The 16,816-nt window shown below is 45.1% G+C and overlaps 1 protein-coding gene across 2 annotated transcripts in view; it reads right to left on the bottom strand.

Moving 5' to 3' along the window:
* Positions 1-15,992, bottom strand: part of LOC121288881 (uncharacterized protein KIAA1614-like) — a 96,619-nt gene extending 80,627 nt beyond the window's left edge. For both annotated transcript variants that reach the window (XM_041207688.1, XM_041207687.1), the window contains exons 1-4: positions 15,914-15,992; positions 7,803-8,923; positions 3,759-3,791; positions 2,260-2,332 (exon numbers count right to left, since the gene is read on the bottom strand). In XM_041207688.1, the coding sequence (XP_041063622.1) occupies positions 2,260-2,264 (5 nt within the window). In that variant the 5' untranslated portion in view covers positions 2,265-2,332; positions 3,759-3,791; positions 7,803-8,923; positions 15,914-15,992. The remainder of the gene's footprint in view (positions 1-2,259; positions 2,333-3,758; positions 3,792-7,802; positions 8,924-15,913) is intronic.
* Between the last annotated feature and the right edge of the window lie 824 nt (positions 15,993-16,816).

Raw genomic sequence — 16,816 nt, forward strand, 5'->3', positions numbered from 1 at the left:
AGGTGAACATGGAGAGTATGGACAGAGCTAAAAAAAGGAAATAAGTAGCAACAAAATAAAAATAAGTCTTCACTCTAACGACAGAGAATTGACTTCCTAACTGAGATCATCCCCTACTGTCTATTGAATAACCCTGCCAGGCTCACATGTGGAGAACAGAGCAGTTGGGATCAGACCCTGAGGACACCAGTGATAAAAACATATGAATTAGGAGCAGGAGTAGACCACTTGGCCCCTCAAGCCTGCTGCAACATTCAATAAGATAATGGCTGATCTTATTGTAATCTCAACTCTACATTTCCACCTACCCCCTCAATAACATATCACCCCCTTGTTAATCAAGAATCTATCCACCTCCTCCTTAAAAACATTCAAAGACTCTGCTTCCACCGCCTTTTAAGGAAAAGAGTTCCAAAGACTCAGAAACCCCGACAGAAAAACATTTCTCCTCATCTCTGTCTTAAATGGGCGACCCCTTATTTTTAAACAGTGACCCCTAGTACTAGATTCTCCCACAAGAGGAAACATCCTCTCCACATCCACCCTGTCAAGACCCCTCAGGGTCTTAAAGGTTTCAATTAAGTCACCTCTTACTCTTCTAAGATAGAAGACTCACCTGTCTAACCTTTCCTCATGAGACAACCCACCCATCCCAGGGGAAGAATTTTCCCCCCATTGGGGGTGAAGTGCAGGAGCGGGCGCATGCAGGTGTGCCTCCGATCGGTGCCCTCAATCGGGGGGGGGAGACCGCCATTTTACGTAGGGGGGCCAATTAAGGCCCGCCCAGCATGACGTCCACCAGGAAGCGCTATGCACTCCCTGTGCAGGGGGTGGTGGTGGGGGGGGGAGGATTCCCTCAGCCGAGAGTGTCCTCTTTTACACATTCGTGCAAAAAAGCGCACTCACCTCCCTGAGGCTAAGTGCTGCCTCAGGGGGATCGGCACCAAATTTAAAAATGGTCAGTGTACAAAAACAAAATTCCCCTGACATGTCCCATGTGACACTACCATATGTGCTGGGACATGTCCACCACTTTTAATCATACTTTTATTAAATAATTAAAAACCCTCATGAAATCTCATCCTGCCTGTGGATGAGGTTTCATGCTTTCTCTGAAGCCCGCCAGGGCTCCTGGCCTGTCCGCCAACCTTAAGGCTGGACAGGCAGGTCCATTAATTACTTTTTTAAATAGCCTCATGTGGCCATTGACTGGTCGGCGGGCACACAGCTGACTTAACCGTGCCCCCGCTGACCTGAAAATTGAAATGAGGTGGGGTGACGTCGGGAGTTCGGTCTGACATCATCGATCGTCATTTTACGCATCGGCAAGCAGGCCCCACCCCACCCGCTCGCTGACCTAAATATCCTGGCCCAGGTATTATTGTGCTAAACCTTCTCTGAACTGCTTCGAACACATCTACGTCCTTCATTAAATAAGGAGACCAATACTGTACACAGTACTATGTACAAAGTGATGGAGAACCTGTACCCCTCATATGAGAAGGACATCTTTATAATGGGAGAGGGGTAAACCGCTGGACAGAGGGTGGTATATTTAATAAAATGCTTACTACACAATATGACATATGAAAACATAGGCTCCCCTAGTGGACAGGAGGTATAAGCATTATATTGCATTATATGGCGTCATCTAACTGTGATGTTGACATAGACATTAACTGAGTGTGCCAAGAACTATTTGGACATTTTGTTTTCTTTTAGTTTATGTGAAAAAAAAGTGACAGCGCAAAGATCAGAAATATGTGCGAGGTGGGGGTTTAGGCGATTATTACATTCACTTCTAAAACAGCTATAAGAAAGAATTATACGCAAGGTTGAGGGGTGATTTAATTGAATTGAAATGATTAAAATGAATAAAGGATTGATAGGAACTATTTTCTCTGGTGGGAAGGTACAGAACGAGGCAATGCAACCTTAAGTTTAGAGCTAGGCTGTTCAGAGGTGAAATCCGAAAGCACTTCTTCACACAAAGGCTAGTAGAAATCTGGAACTCTCTCCCTCACCATGTTCAATCTCCCAAGACAGGTTATTAGATATTGTTGGGTAAGGATATAAAGATAAATGGATAGAAAGTGGGTAAACAGTCTTGAGGAACAGGCTTGAGAAGCTGAATGATTTGCTCCTTTTACTATAGGTGGTCCCATTAAAAAGAGTTCAACATCTGGCACAGCAGTGTGTACCCTCAGTCACCAAACCCTGGAAACAATATGAACAGATCGACAGCAATATGCTCCATACCTCATTCCACGATCAGACTCCTGCAGTGAAATCCCCGAGTCCCAGTCACTGTCACTCTGCACTGTCCCGCAGCCTGGGGAAAGAAAGAATGGTTCAAATCAATGGTGTGGACTCGGCATTGGGGAGCACAGTGTCAGAAACTGCTCCATTGAAAAAGGCAGGGTGTAGCTTCAGAAAACAAAGAAGCAGGGCAATGGAATACTCCAAGAGGACAAAGGCAGTCTGGAGAGGGGGCAAGCTGGTGGCAGCTATAAGTTCATGAGGGTAAGTCTACACTTTGGGAATGAAATTGAGGAATGGAAGATTACACTCAATGTAAAGGGGTGTGTGAATGAGCACAGAGACCTGAGGACTCAAATGCAGAGAGGTAGAAATTAGTGTGTATCGCAACCATTTATTAAACGTGAAATGGACAATGTGGGGTCACAGGCCTTCATCCCACTGCTGAATATGTCAGGCCCAATTTTTAGTCGCCCTATATGTTTAGCTACCTAGGCCGGCCTAAATTCTGGAAATTAAACCTCTTCACCTCTCTCTCTCTCGTTCACTTCCTTTAAGATACTCCATTCAGTAAATGCCAGCCCCACCATCTTATAACTCACGGGACAAACTCTTAAAAGTCAAGAGATTTGATCTAAACGTCACGAGTGTCTTTTTTTTTCAAACATAAATTGATTTATGTTGACAGTTAGCTTATAAACCTCATTAGTGGCTTACTTAATCACTTTACAAAAAACTAAATACATACATACGAATTAGGAGGAGTAGACCACTCAGCCCCTCAAGCCTACTCTGTCATTCAATAAAATCATGGCTGATCTGAATTTAACCTCAACCCCACATTTCTGCCTACCCCCAATAACCTTTCAACCCCTTGTTTATCAAGAATCTATCGAGCTCTGCCTTAAAAATATTCTAAGACTCTGCTTCCACCACCTTATGAGGAAGAGAGTCCCAAAGACTCACAACCCTCTGAGAGAAAAAATTTCTCCCCATCTCGGCCTTAAATGAACGACCCCTTCTTTTTAAACTGTGACCCCTAGTTCTAGATTCTCCCACAAGAGGCAACATCCTCTCCACATCCACCCTGTCAAGACCCCTCAGGATCTTATATGTTTCAGTCAAGTGGCCTCTTACTCTTCTAAACTCCAGCGAATACAAAACTAACCTGTCCAACCTTTCCTCATAAGACAACTCTTCCATTCTTGGTATTAGCCCAGTAAACCTTCTCTGAACTGCTTCTAATGCATTTGCATCTTTCCTTAAATAAGGAAACCAATACTGTACACAGTACTCTAAATGTGGTCTCACTTGTGCCCTGCACAACTGAAGCATAACCTCCCTACTTTTGTATTCAAATCTCTTGCAATAAATGATAACATTCTATTAGCTTTCCTAATTACTTGCTGTGTCTGTATTCTAGCCTTTTGTAATCCATGCACTAGGACACCCAGATCCCTCTGAATTTGGATAATTTGGTCACTTTGTAGCCTCCTTACTTCCTCTTTACATTACTCTTCATGTTACTGCATCTGAAAATACATTATGAAAAACGTTTTAAAAATCCAACTTGTTATCCTCCCACACATGAAAGAAGGATCCATTCTCCCAGCACAGCCACTATTGGCTGAAACAACTGTGCCCTTATAGGTTGAAACCTAACCCACATGACCCATTTTAATGCATTAACACATCAAAAACACATTCATCTATGTTGGAGTAACTTTTAACACCTATAAATTTGAATTATTCAAAAATGATAGCGACAGTTAAGTCAGTACACAAATATATGGATAATAACTAACAGTTTATCTAGCATGTCCCACGCAATAATGTTACCTTGTGTATCACCATGCTCGCCACCATAAAATGTAAAAATGTCAATTATTGGTTTCCATGATGAGTTTTAATCATTATTTTCATTTTCAATGTCTTCAAGTAATTTAATGCAACAAATGCCTGGATGAGTGAAGCTCCATCAACACTCAAGAAGCTCAACACCATCCAGGGCAAAGTAATCCACTTGACTGGCACCCCATCCACCACCTTAAACATTCACTCCCTCCACCATCAATGCACACTGGCAAAAGTGTGTACCACATGCAAGATGCGCTGCAGTAACTCACTGAGACTCCTTCAACAGCATTTTCCAAACCCATGACCACTACCGTCTAGAAGGACAAGGGCAGCAGATACATGGGAACACCACCACCTGGAAGATCCCCTCCAAGTCACTCACCATCCTGACCTGGAAATATATCGTCGTTCCTTCACTGTCGCTGGGTCAAAATCCTGGAACTCCCTCCCTAACAGCACTGTGGGTGTACCTACACCACATGGACTGCAGCGGTTCAAGAAGGTAACTCACCACCACCTTCTCAAGGGCAACTAGGGATGGGCAATAAATGCTGGCCTAGCCAGCAGCTCCCAATTCCTGTGAACAAATAAATAAATAGACAAGGCTATGTCAAGCAGGGAGGCAAGAGGAGGAATGGGGAGGGGTAAGAGGGAAGGAAGAGTAGGATGGAGGGGAAGAGAGGGCAGGGAGGAGTGCAGCAGAGTGGAGTGGGAATGACAGGAGGGGAAGTGAAGGGGAGTGAGAGGCAGGGGCAAGTGAGGGGAGGGAGAGGGAAGGGGGAAGGGAAGGAGAGGGGATGGAGTGAGAAAGGGCAGGGAAGGGAGAAGGAGAGAATGGGGAAGGGGAGGAGAAAGGGGAAGAGGAAGTGTAGGAGAGAGGGAGGGGCAGGAGAAAGGGTAGGAGGGGAGTAGGAAGGGTAGGAGAGGAAGGAGAGGGGAGGGAAGGGTAAGCGGAGGAGGGAGGGGAAGGGCAAGGAGGGGGGAGGGGAATGGGAAAGAGGAGAGGAGGAAGAAAGGGATGAGGAAGGGAGGGGAGGGAAGAGGAGGAAGGGAGGAGGCATTAGGGGTAGGGAGGAAGAGGGGACCAGAAAGTGAAGGATCAATTGAAGGGAGGGAAGGGGAGGGGGAGGAAGGGGTGCTGATTGGCTGGCACATCGACTCTGATTGGCTGAAGTGTGGCCATGGGGAATGCAATGGGGAATGCATAACATGGCTCATTTATACTTGCTAGAAGCGACATACATTCATACACAGGGACCCGTTCTCTGCAAATAAAAGGAATATGTTCAAGCCATGCATCTTTTTTGAATTACCCGAAAACTTGGGGAGCCTATAATTCCCTATTGCTTTCTCTATGGTAATGCCTTGGCCAATCAGAGTCAACTTCCTAACCAATTTGGCACCCTTTGCTCCTGTCACATAAATTGTGGTGATTGTTTGAAATTTTGTATTCTTGTGTTTGTCCTGATGAGTACAAGACGAAAAGCTTCAATAACATGTCTCTTTTTTCTGCAATATTCAAGTTTTGATAAAGTAAATTTATTTAATCTTTTATGAGATGCAGGCATTGCTGCCAGCATTCATTGCCCATCCCTATTTCCCAAGTAGCTTGTCACACCAATTCAGAGGGTGAGAACCAACTACTTTTCTGTGGGTCTGGAGTCACATGTAGGCTAGGCTGGGAGATTTCCTTTCTTTAAGGGCATTAGTGAACCAGACAAGTTTTTCCAACAATGGTTTCACAGTCACCATTACTGAGAGTAGCTTTCAATTCCAGATTTATACATTGAATTTAAATTCCACCAGCTACTAGGGGTGGATTGGAGCCCATGGACCCAGAGCATTAGCCTGGGCTTCTAGGTTGCTAGTCCAGTGACATTACCACTACACCACTGTCTGCATTGTCTCTACTCAATAACTGGAGGATATGGGCTAATTAGCAAAAACGAGGCGTGATGAGAATTTTCTTTTTACACAGTGAGTTATTATGATCTGGACTGCTGTGCAGGTAAGTGGGGGGGAGGCGGGGGGTGGGTGGGGGGGTGCGCAGAGCGGGGTGGGGGTTGGTCGTGGAAGCAGATTCAATATTGAATAAATACTTGAGGGGCAATGCTTCAGTTGAATGCTGCATCCAGAAGACCAGCGAGTGCAGTTTCACATGCACACCCAGGTGGAGAGTGACCTCCCTCCAGTCCCTTACCCCACTGTTGGAGATCACAGCTGCCAATGGGGCAGTCACCATAATGATGCTCATGTGCAGATGGTAGTGCAATGCAAAGATAAACAACTCAGTGTATGACAACGGTGGCTGAGTGTCTGTACAGCTCTCGCCTCTCAGTCAAGTGACTTGAGTCAATGACTCAAGTTTCACTCTACAGACTTGAGCGCATCATCCAGAGTAACACCCTGGTGCCATACTGAGGGAGTGCTACATTGTCGGAGGTGCCATCTTCCAGCTGAGTCATCAAACCGAGGCTCGGCCTGCCCTCTCAGGTTATTGTAAAAAAAAAAGACACGGTTCTATCTTGAAGAAGAGCAGGGGAGCTCTCTCCAGCGTCATAATCAATATTTATCCCACAACTGATTTCAGTCATGTCACTAACTCAGTGCTGTCTGTGGGATCTTGCTGTTCACATTGGCTGCTGCCTCTCCCGCCTTACAACAATTTAAAAGCACTTTGTTGGCTGTGAAGCACTTTGGGATATCCTGAGGTTGTAAAAGGCACTATAGGAATACAAATCTTTCTTTCAAACGAGGGAAGACTTCTGGGGAGCTGAATGAATGGGTTCAGTGACACGCTGATTTTTAAAAATTCTTTTCACAGTATGTGGGCTTCGCTGGCTGGGCCAGCATTTATTGCCCATCCCTAATTGCCCTTGAGAAGGTGGTGGTGAGCTGCCTTCTTGAACCGCTGCAGTCCATGTGGTGTAGGTACACCCACAGTGCTGTTAGGAGGGGAGTTCCAGGATTTTGACCCAGTGACAGTGAAGGAACGGCGATATATTTTCAAGTCAGGATGGTGAGTGATCTTTAGGGGAACTTCCAGGTTCCCATGTATCTGCTGCCCTTGACCTTCTAGAGGGTAGTGATTGTGAGTTTGGAAGGTGCTGTTGAAGGATGCTTGCTGAGTTGCTACAGTGCATCTTGTAGATGGTACACACACTGCTGTCACTGTGTGTTGGTGGTGGAGGGAGTGAATGCTTGTGGATGGGGGGGGCTGCTCTGTCCTTGATGGTGTCAAGCTTCTCAGAGCTGATGGAGCTGCACTCATTCAGGCAAGTGGAGAATATTCCGCTAATCACTGAAATACAAGAGCAAAATCTGAACAAACTTATCACTTTGTAAGGTTAGATTTTCACCTTGTATGATAGCAGCTTTGTGGTTTGAACATGATGTAGAACCTGCCCCATTTTAATTTCCATAATCAGCACTATGGTGGACTCTCTCCCAAAGGCCACTGAAAGGCAGCAGCAATTTCCATACTGAGTCAAAGGCAGAACATTACAGTAATGGGCCTTCAGTGATGGTATTAGGTAGGGAATCCCAGGATCCAGACACACACAAAGGTAATGAAATGACTGCTTGGAAGCACTAGAGTGAAAGTACTGTGCAAAAACACAGCTAATCCATTGAGGGAGGATTGAATGCTCCAGGCACTGTCAAGCACCATGTAGGAAAGACTTTACCTTGCTTAATACATGCCTTCCCTGGTAAGATGTCATCCAGCAGGTTGGGTTGGAATTGGCAGTCAGGTGCTGTGAGTTTCTCCTGGGGCAGGCTTTCAACACCAGGCCCTGGCTGGAGGTGAGCAGGCCTCAGTGTCCGCTTGAGGATGGAGCGGTTCAGCTCCACCCTTTCTGTCAGAGATAACAAACTGGCATTACTGCTGACGCTCTCCCAGCTGTCTGTCCTCCAGAGGCCCTCCAGATGGCCAGGTTTGTGCGCATTCCATTTCTCTGCAGTCCACTCTCCATATCTGAGTGTGGAGATGTCAAAGCTTTCAGCCCCCGGCAACTCCTCTGACGGACCCCTTTGCCCAGGCCCATTGCCATAGTCGGTATTGGGATGCTCTGAGTCGTTGGCATTCCAAGTTTCCTTCTGGAGAATTTCATTGTCAAAAGTATCCGCCCTATCATGCAATGCTACACTTTCCGTCCCAAGAACTTTCCAGAACCCTTTCGGAGGACTCCAATTCTTTGCATTTGATTTTTGAGGCTTCTCCCCAATTAGCCAAGGAGAGTTTTCCACATTGGCCAATCCCGCTGCCCCTCTCGACATACCCTGTTTGGTATACTTTCTTAAGGTGCCTTTGCCTCCATCAAGTGGACCCTCCTCACAGTTAAGGATCCTGTCTGTTAAGTAGGTGCGTTTCTGTAAACAGGGATGCAGCTCTCCCTCCTGCCTCCTGTCCCTCTGGCCATCTCCTGAAGGGGGACACTCTTCTGAAGGGGTGCACTCTCCTGGTTTGCCCGGTTCAGGGCAGCCTCGGATCTCCGGCTGTCGGACAGCAGCTCTGCCCGCTGACATGTTCGCTCTCCGGACCCGCTGATTGGGCTGGAGGACCGAGACGTTTGGACCTGGCATCCACTGACAGAGTGCAGGGTAGTTCTTGGAGAACTCTAAGGACACGTTTGTCTCGGGCTCACTGGCAGCATTCACCGCTCTCTTCCCTTTGCGAGGAGCGGAGCCAACGGTGCCTCTTTGGTCATGTGACCTTGGAAGCTGCCCATTGGGCGAGACACCACTGTCTGCCATCTTGATATCCCACGGTTTCTGATAATGATGTCTTGCAACAACTCAAATGTATCTGGAAAGAAAACAGACAGAATATCAGCTACAAGTAAAGAAATATGTTTCTTGTTTTATGGGTGCTGGATTTCATGGTCCCTACTTGCAATACTCATTAAATATTGAGAACTATAAAACTAGAGGGCCCAGCCTGTGATTGAAAGGAGGTAAATTCAAAACAAACCTGTGAAAACAACAATAAAAATAGAAACCATAGGAAATATTCAACTGGTCAGGCAGCAGCTGGAGGGAGAAACAGAATTCAGATCAGCAGCTTATCATTGGAGCTTTCCTGATGAAAGATCATTAACCTAAAACATCTCCCTCTCCACCGATGCTGCCAGACCTGCGGAGTATTTCCAGCATTTTCTGTGGTATTTCTGATTTTCAGCATTCCCAGCATTTTGCTCTGCATAAGCTACATTTCAGTGAGCGAGTGAAACAGGCTTCCAGGTGGAGGCAGTTAATATTGATTCATCCAAATAGTTATTGGATAGAAAGGCCTTCTGAAAATAATATTTTGGAATAAAGCGTATGAGAGATTCCAGACACATCTTGTGGTAAGTGCTGGGGCTCAAGGGAGAGGTGACTTTGGACTCCCATGTTTTCCAGAATTCCCAAGACTGTGAGCTCTCCTGGTCTTTCGTCTCTTGGAGGCGGATGCTAAGATTAGGTAACAGCCCCAATATTGTTGTATTGTGCAATTATAAGGGTGGGTGCAAATGAACTAGACCGGCCTTGGTCTTTTACCCACTAGCAATTCCTATGCAGTCCATGTTCAAATACAGCAAGGCTTGGATAACATCCAGGCTTAGGCTGCTAAGTGGCAAGTAACATTCGTGCCACACAAGTGCCAGGCAATGACCATCTCCAACAAGAGAGAATCTAACCATCGCACCTTGACATTCAATGGCATCGCTGATTCCCCCGCTATCGACATCCTGGGGGTTACCATTGACCAGAAACTGAACTGGACTAGCCATATAAATACTGTGGCTACAAGAACAGGTCAGAGGCTGGGAATCCTGCGACGAGTAACTCACCTCCTAACTCCCCAAAGCCTGTCCACCACCACAAGGCACAAGTCAGGAGCATGATAAATACCCACCACTTGCCTGGATGAGTGCAACTCTAAAACACTTAAGAAGGTTGACACCATCAAGGACAAAGCAAAAGCAGCCCACTTGATCGGCACCACATCCACAAACTTTCACTCCCTCCACCACCAACATACAGTAGCAGCACTGTGTACCATCTACATGATGCACTGCAGAAACTCAGCCAAGGCTCCTTAGGCAGCACCTTCCAAACCCACTATCATCTAGAAGGACAAGGGCAGCAGATAGATGGGAACACCACCTGGAAGTTCCCCTCCAAGTCATTCACCATCCTGATTTGGAAATATATCGCCGTTCCTTCACTGTCGCTGGGTCAAAATCCTGGAACTCCTCCCTAACAGCACTGTGGGTGTACCTACACCACATGGACTGCAGCGGTTCAAGAAGGCAGCTCACCACCACCTTTTCTGTAAATGAATTTTTTAACAATCAAATTTAATGTTGGATTCCCACTGCTCTGCCGAGAGAAAGCTTAGTGTTGGTTTCATTACAACAGCACGTGAAAATAAAGAAGCATTTTCTCAATGTTCTGAAGCTGTAAGCCTCAACTCGACAAGTGTATTTTGGGTTCTGCCATACATGGCACATGAAGTAATTATTCCCTTTGATATGAGAGTTGTGTGTCAATGGGCAGAATTCTCACCACAGAATCTGAAAGTTGTGAGTTTAAGCCAAACTCCAGAGACTCAACCACATAATCTATGCTAAAGCTCACAGTGTCGCACCGAGGGACTGCTGCACTGTAGGAGGTACCAACTTTCTACTTGTGAGACCTTGTTGAGAGCAAATTACAGTAGTGTCTATCCTTGAAAAATATTTGACTGTAAAGTGCTTTGGAACTTCCTGTAGTTGTGAAAGGCGCTATATAAATGCAAGCGCTTTCTTTATACTGAACTGTGCACTCTGAATCCCATAAAAACTACAGCATAACCTTTTATTCCATGTCACAGATTAGTGACACTTGCCTTCCACACCATTCTACCTCACTGCTCCCAGTCAATGACAATGGTTACTCAACAACCAGTTTGAATCAGGTCGATAGGCTAGGCCCGATGCCTGCACTGATTGATGACCCACACAGGCCAAAGGCTCCGAAATTCAATCTCAGGCAACACTGCAATGCATTGTTTTGACCCGGGGCCATTGGTCCAGGTGCCAGCTAGGTATCCTTTGCCAGGCTGATACGTGACTCCAGTCCTGCATTTACACAGTTTATAGGGGAGAAAGTAGCATAGTAGCAATCTCACTAGACTAGTAATCCAGAGGTCCAAACTAATGCTCTGGGGACGTGGTTTCAAATCCCACCAGAAGAAATGGTGGAATTTAAATTGAATTAATAAAAATCTGGAATATAAAGCTAATCTCAGTAATGGTGACCATTGGTTGTTATAAAAACCCATCTGGTTCACTAATGTCCTTTAAAGGAGGAAATGTACTGTCTTTACCCGGTCTGGTCTACATGTGACTCCAGACTCACAGCAATGTGGCTGACTCTTAAGTATCCTCTGAAATGGCCTAGCAAAAGCCAGTCAGTTCAAGAGCAAATAGTAGTGGGCAATAAATGCTGACCTTGCCTGCAATGCCCACATGAAAGAGCAAAAGGGAAAAAAAACCTCTTTACTGACCTCTGAAGTGGTTGAAGACAGTGGCCCATCACCACCTTTACAGGGCATCTCGGGGTGGACAGTAAATGCCAGCCATATGATGAGATTGAATGAAAGCAAAAGTGGTTGAAAACAGCAGAAGAGAAAATGGGTGAAAAATCAAACAATCAGGTAAGAGGATGTTTGGACAATTATACACAGTCAGTGTTTACTCAGCTAGCTTACTGCCAAGACAAGTCATTTCCTGACATCTGGAGTCAGAAAGCCTGATGACTCAGTAATGACCCAAGAAAGCCTAATATAACTGATTGGGTTAGTGACTAGAACAGCTGGCAGCTAAAAACCGTGCATTGGTTGTGTCCTTACAATGATCTCCTGCACAAAGATCAAGGAAATTCTGGCAGAAATGACTCGTGCTCTGTATTTGCACTACACCAGAATTTCCTCAATTCTGGGAAATTTCAGCAGCCACTATTCATCAGTGTAGATCCACGTCCCCGATAAAAGTGCAGCTACCGGCAAATCTCCTGAATTTATGCCAGTTCGGAACAACCTATCAACTTGTATTTAAAATGTAGGCCTCACTTCTGGTGCCTTCTAGTGATTTATGCATTTTTTTTTTGGATTTCCCCTTGCTAATGATGCATTTTCTACAGTTTTATTGCCTCAAAATCGGCTACATTAAAAATGGCCATGATCATATTTCCCCTGGCCGCTGTGCCTCATGAGTGCCCCAGTTCGATGACTTCTTTTGGGCACTGATGGCTTGGAATGATTTTCATTTGTGCTGCATTGGTGTTTTTTTAGGACATGCTAATGAGATTCTCAAGATGGGGTCCAAATTTTGTGCCTGCCTCAGAACTCATGATTTCAATGATTGACCTCAAACCTCTACCTTTTTCTATTTGGACATTTACTGAAATGCAACTTAAATGTTGACTCGTGCTCTGTATGTTGAGACTGTTACAACCGCCCCCTCCCCGGGCAAGGTCCCCCAAATTGGTAACTCCCTGAACAGGATCCCAATTTTGTCACGCTCCCTGGTGAAGAGGAATGAGCTGGCTCCCCTTCATTATTCAACACCAATGGTTGGTTAATTTAAAAGGGATCCCTTGCAGGTACCTTTTCCCAGCCCAAATATATTTACTTTTTTTAAAAGGACCCAGGCTTTCTTGAGTCAAAGAAAGAGTAAGTTTATTAATTACTAAAACCAGAGAAAAATAATAAAAATGCGACACACATGCACACAGGTCAGAAATGAGAATGTAAGAGTCCAAATAAAGAAAATTTAAAAATGAATCAGCCTACAGCCAGTCTGTGAGGCGTAGGTGGTGGTATGTTGCAGCCGATAAGTTGGGTGATTCCGGTAGAGATGACTTTGGCAGTTTTGCAATGAGTTTGGAGACACTTGGTTCTGCAGGGTAGCTGAAGAGGCTATTTCCTGTTTGATTGCGGCTTCTGCCTCCAGCAGTAGAGAGAGAGAGAGAGAGAGAGAGACTTCCACCTGCAATTGTAGGGGTGATTAGTTGGTCTTCTTGTGTTGTCACTCTCACAGCACACCAGCTTTTTAACCCTTTTGCCCCTCTGTGTATTCCAGGAGAGGAAATAGTCATCTTACATTCATATCAGAACTATTTACACATTCTGATATATAAATCAACAGGAGATGGATTTTTGGGTGACTGCTGAGACGTGCAAATCAGTCTTTTGTCTCCACAACCACAGGAGGTTAAAGTTCAGTCTTCTGCATCTTCCCTATCTCCCTTTCAAGTGTCTCTGCTTGAAAAAGGCCATGACAACTTTTCAGTTGCGACATTCCATGTTCTCTCAGGACAGGTCTGTCAATATAATCCGCATAGAAATTTTCCAGAAGGTGGTCACCTTACATTATCAGCCATCTGTGGCTCAGTGTCTTTGTTCGTATTTCTTTAAAAACACACAAGTCTTTCTTAAAAAGTTCAGTGTACCCGTAAGTAATTCGTGGCTGCAATTGGCTTTTCATAACAAGACCCAGGGTTTTTGGGAGGAAATATTTGCCTTTACACAGTAGTTTATCAGTGTTGAAAGCTCTCAAAAAGGAGTTAATTTTAAATTTTAACACCAAATGGACAGTGATATAATCTCCATGTGGAAACCATAAACCAAAGCAACCAAATTTACTGAAGGGCCCTCAAGTGCGGAAATTACCAATAAGATTTCACCTTTTGCAACTTTTACTTTAACACAAACCAGAACCAAAGCAAATTAAACATGAATTAACAAGCAAATGATATTTCAAATAAAAAAGTAAATTTCACTTTAAATAGTTGATACAACAAAGGCCATCTTACACAACGGCAAGCACCTGCATCGGTCCCGTAGGCATCTAATACCACGTGCAGTTCCAAGGTTCTCTAATTTGGCCTCTGGTACGGAGGATCTCTCACTTTCCCACTCAATTGATTCGGCCCTCAAGTCGCACTCACTGGCAAACGTATTCCATCCAAGTTTCCTGGATGTGGCTGTCACCTGAACAGCACATTTCCACAGAATGTCCTTAGCCAGGTTCACAGCAGCCTTGATAACATAGATTACCCAGAGACTCTTTTATCCCATCCCCTTCATACATCCGGTTAAATGGTCTGGGCGGCTCTGGCAAAACTAAAGCAGCAGCAGCAAAATTGTCCAATTGACAATCCCTTCTCTAACCCTTTCTTCGGCTTCTGCCCTATTTAACTGTATTACACACACACACACACACACACACACAAGCTCCTTGTAAATGTGCTTTCCCTGTTCTCCTCTCCTCATCTGTCTACAGCCTTCCTTTATGTCTGGCTGCACAGCTTTTGGTCTTAACTTCCTTTCAGTTGGTGCTGCTTCCAGGACAAGGATCACCAGGTCACTGGACTAGTTTTTCTTATTATCCAGCAGAATTACAACTGATCCCTTTAAAGTTGATGCAAACTCTTAAAAATCCTTTTCAAACATTCTTAAAACCAATTACAGATTACCAATACATTTTAAAGAAATTAAATATTGTCCTTACTGTACTATTCGCATCAAAGGTTGTCACGACAGTGAGTGTTTGAGGTTAGGTAGCCCATTATAGCCCAATAAATGTATGCTTCCTTTGACTTCAACAAAATAATGCACTTTTACCACTAGGCTTGAATTTGAGCCTCAGTTCTCATTAAAATCAAAGGTGCAGATTAGCGGGGCCTGTAGGTTCTCCACAGTCAATTTGCCCAGTTTGAAGAAAAGAATTTCAAGCCAGCTGCCTCACCAAGGTTAGGTCCTGGGAAGGACCCTCCTGGCTCCACAGCTGGGGTTTACTTACCTCCTGGTGATGGTCACCGAGCAACCATTTATAAATCCCAAGCAGAGCAGGTCATGTCAAATATCAGCATGTGGGCCTGAAAGCCGGGGCTAGGCCCCTCAATTAGGTCTCCACCAACAAAGCCTGAAAAACGGGCTGACCCAGTAACGGATCAGGCCATACAACAAGGCCTAATTTCCATCTCAAATGTTTCCATCAAACTCTAGCTTTGTAATTCTGACATTTGAACTCATCCACCCCCACCGGCACCCACAGCCTTGCCTCCCTCTGTCTCTGTGACCTCCTCGAACTGAGATCAATAAATTTCTATATATTACAAACAGCAAGGGATATGGGGATAGCGCAGGAACATGGTATTGAAGTAGAAGATCAGCCATGATCTCATGGAACGGCGGAGCAGGCTCGAATGGCTGAATGGCTCCTATTTCTTATGTAACCCTACAACCTCCCACCACTGCCTTGAGCAGTCTTCTTACTCTCCTGTGCATCTTCTCCCAGCCTTCACTCCACCAATGGCTGCTGAACTTTCAGCTAGGATTCTCTCCCTAAAACCCATCCTCTTTCCTTTGTTCCTTTAAGAGCTTCCTTGCAAAGCCACCTCTTTGACCAATCCGTCCACCCAGCCACTCCATCCCCAACTCGGCAATGCACTTCACATCTCGTTCAACTTGCCAGGAGCTCCTCCGGACATATTTCGATATTAGAGATATGGTGGGCACATGTCTCGGTTTTGCCAAGACAGTCCCGCTCGTTCATTAAGTATCCCAGTGTCCTGACATTTCCCTAAAATAAAAAAGCTCAAATGTCCCGGTTTTCAGATATAAACTGGGCCTGGGAAGGAAGAAAATCTGTGTGAAGTTTTGTCCTTCTTCCAGTAAACACCCATCACATCACATTGCTGTGCACGCAGTGGACCTTATCCCTCCCCCCCGCCACCCACTTGACATCTCCAAGGAAGTTGCCGCTACCTTTTTGGCACCGAGGGTTCTGCTGCTGGTGACACCTTTTAAATGATCTACTGAATAGCGTTGCCAACTCTGACCGGACATATTCCAGGACATGTCATCACATGACCTCCCACCTTCCGCTGCCCCTCCCCCAGACTCCCACCATTGGTCACCCACCATGTTGCTCATCACAGACTCCCGCCTTCCCATGGATTTTCGTTGTTGTTCTGGTTTTGATTTTTGAAAACCTGGTCGCCCTATTTAAAATTGATTTATAAATGTTGCTGAGGCTATATTAGACACACTATGATCAAAGAGGTACAAGGTTCAACTACACATATTACATACAAATACTTTTGTTAAAAAGCAGCCACACAAGCTCATAACCTGAGCCTTCTGTTGATTCAGTGAGTATTAGCGACTGCTAGGAGCCATTCAGCCATTTGACTGCAGACTCCTTATCCTGAGTAAGTTCTGATTAACAGCCAAGTCAAAGTCTGGATCCCCTCACACAAGCTGCAGTTTGTAACCTCATTACTGTCACTCTAGCCATTTCATTTTGCAGGTTTTCTCTGCATGTTCTGCATGCGTACACACCTGAGTAAAATCCATCCCACCTTCAGCTCCTGTGCACGGCCATCTTTAAGTGGATCTCGACATTACCGACAGTCCTTTCTTTTTAATAAAACTTTTCTTCCAGTGGCCTGCAGGCACACAATGCGTGCATGTGTATGTGTGTGTGTGTGTGTATATGTGCGTGTGAGAGAGTAGCTGTATTAGTTCAAATTGCATACCAGCGCACCCAACTAATACCCAAAGGGGAAAAAAAAGACTGACTATAAAAGGCAAAAATGTGTGTAAATCTAACTGGTCTCCATGGCGACAGGCAAAACTGACAGGGGCAGACGATTGGAGGCAGCCCAG

Source organism: Carcharodon carcharias, chromosome 16 (genome assembly GCF_017639515.1).
Source record: "Carcharodon carcharias isolate sCarCar2 chromosome 16, sCarCar2.pri, whole genome shotgun sequence".
Classification (NCBI taxonomy): domain Eukaryota; kingdom Metazoa; phylum Chordata; class Chondrichthyes; order Lamniformes; family Lamnidae; genus Carcharodon; species Carcharodon carcharias.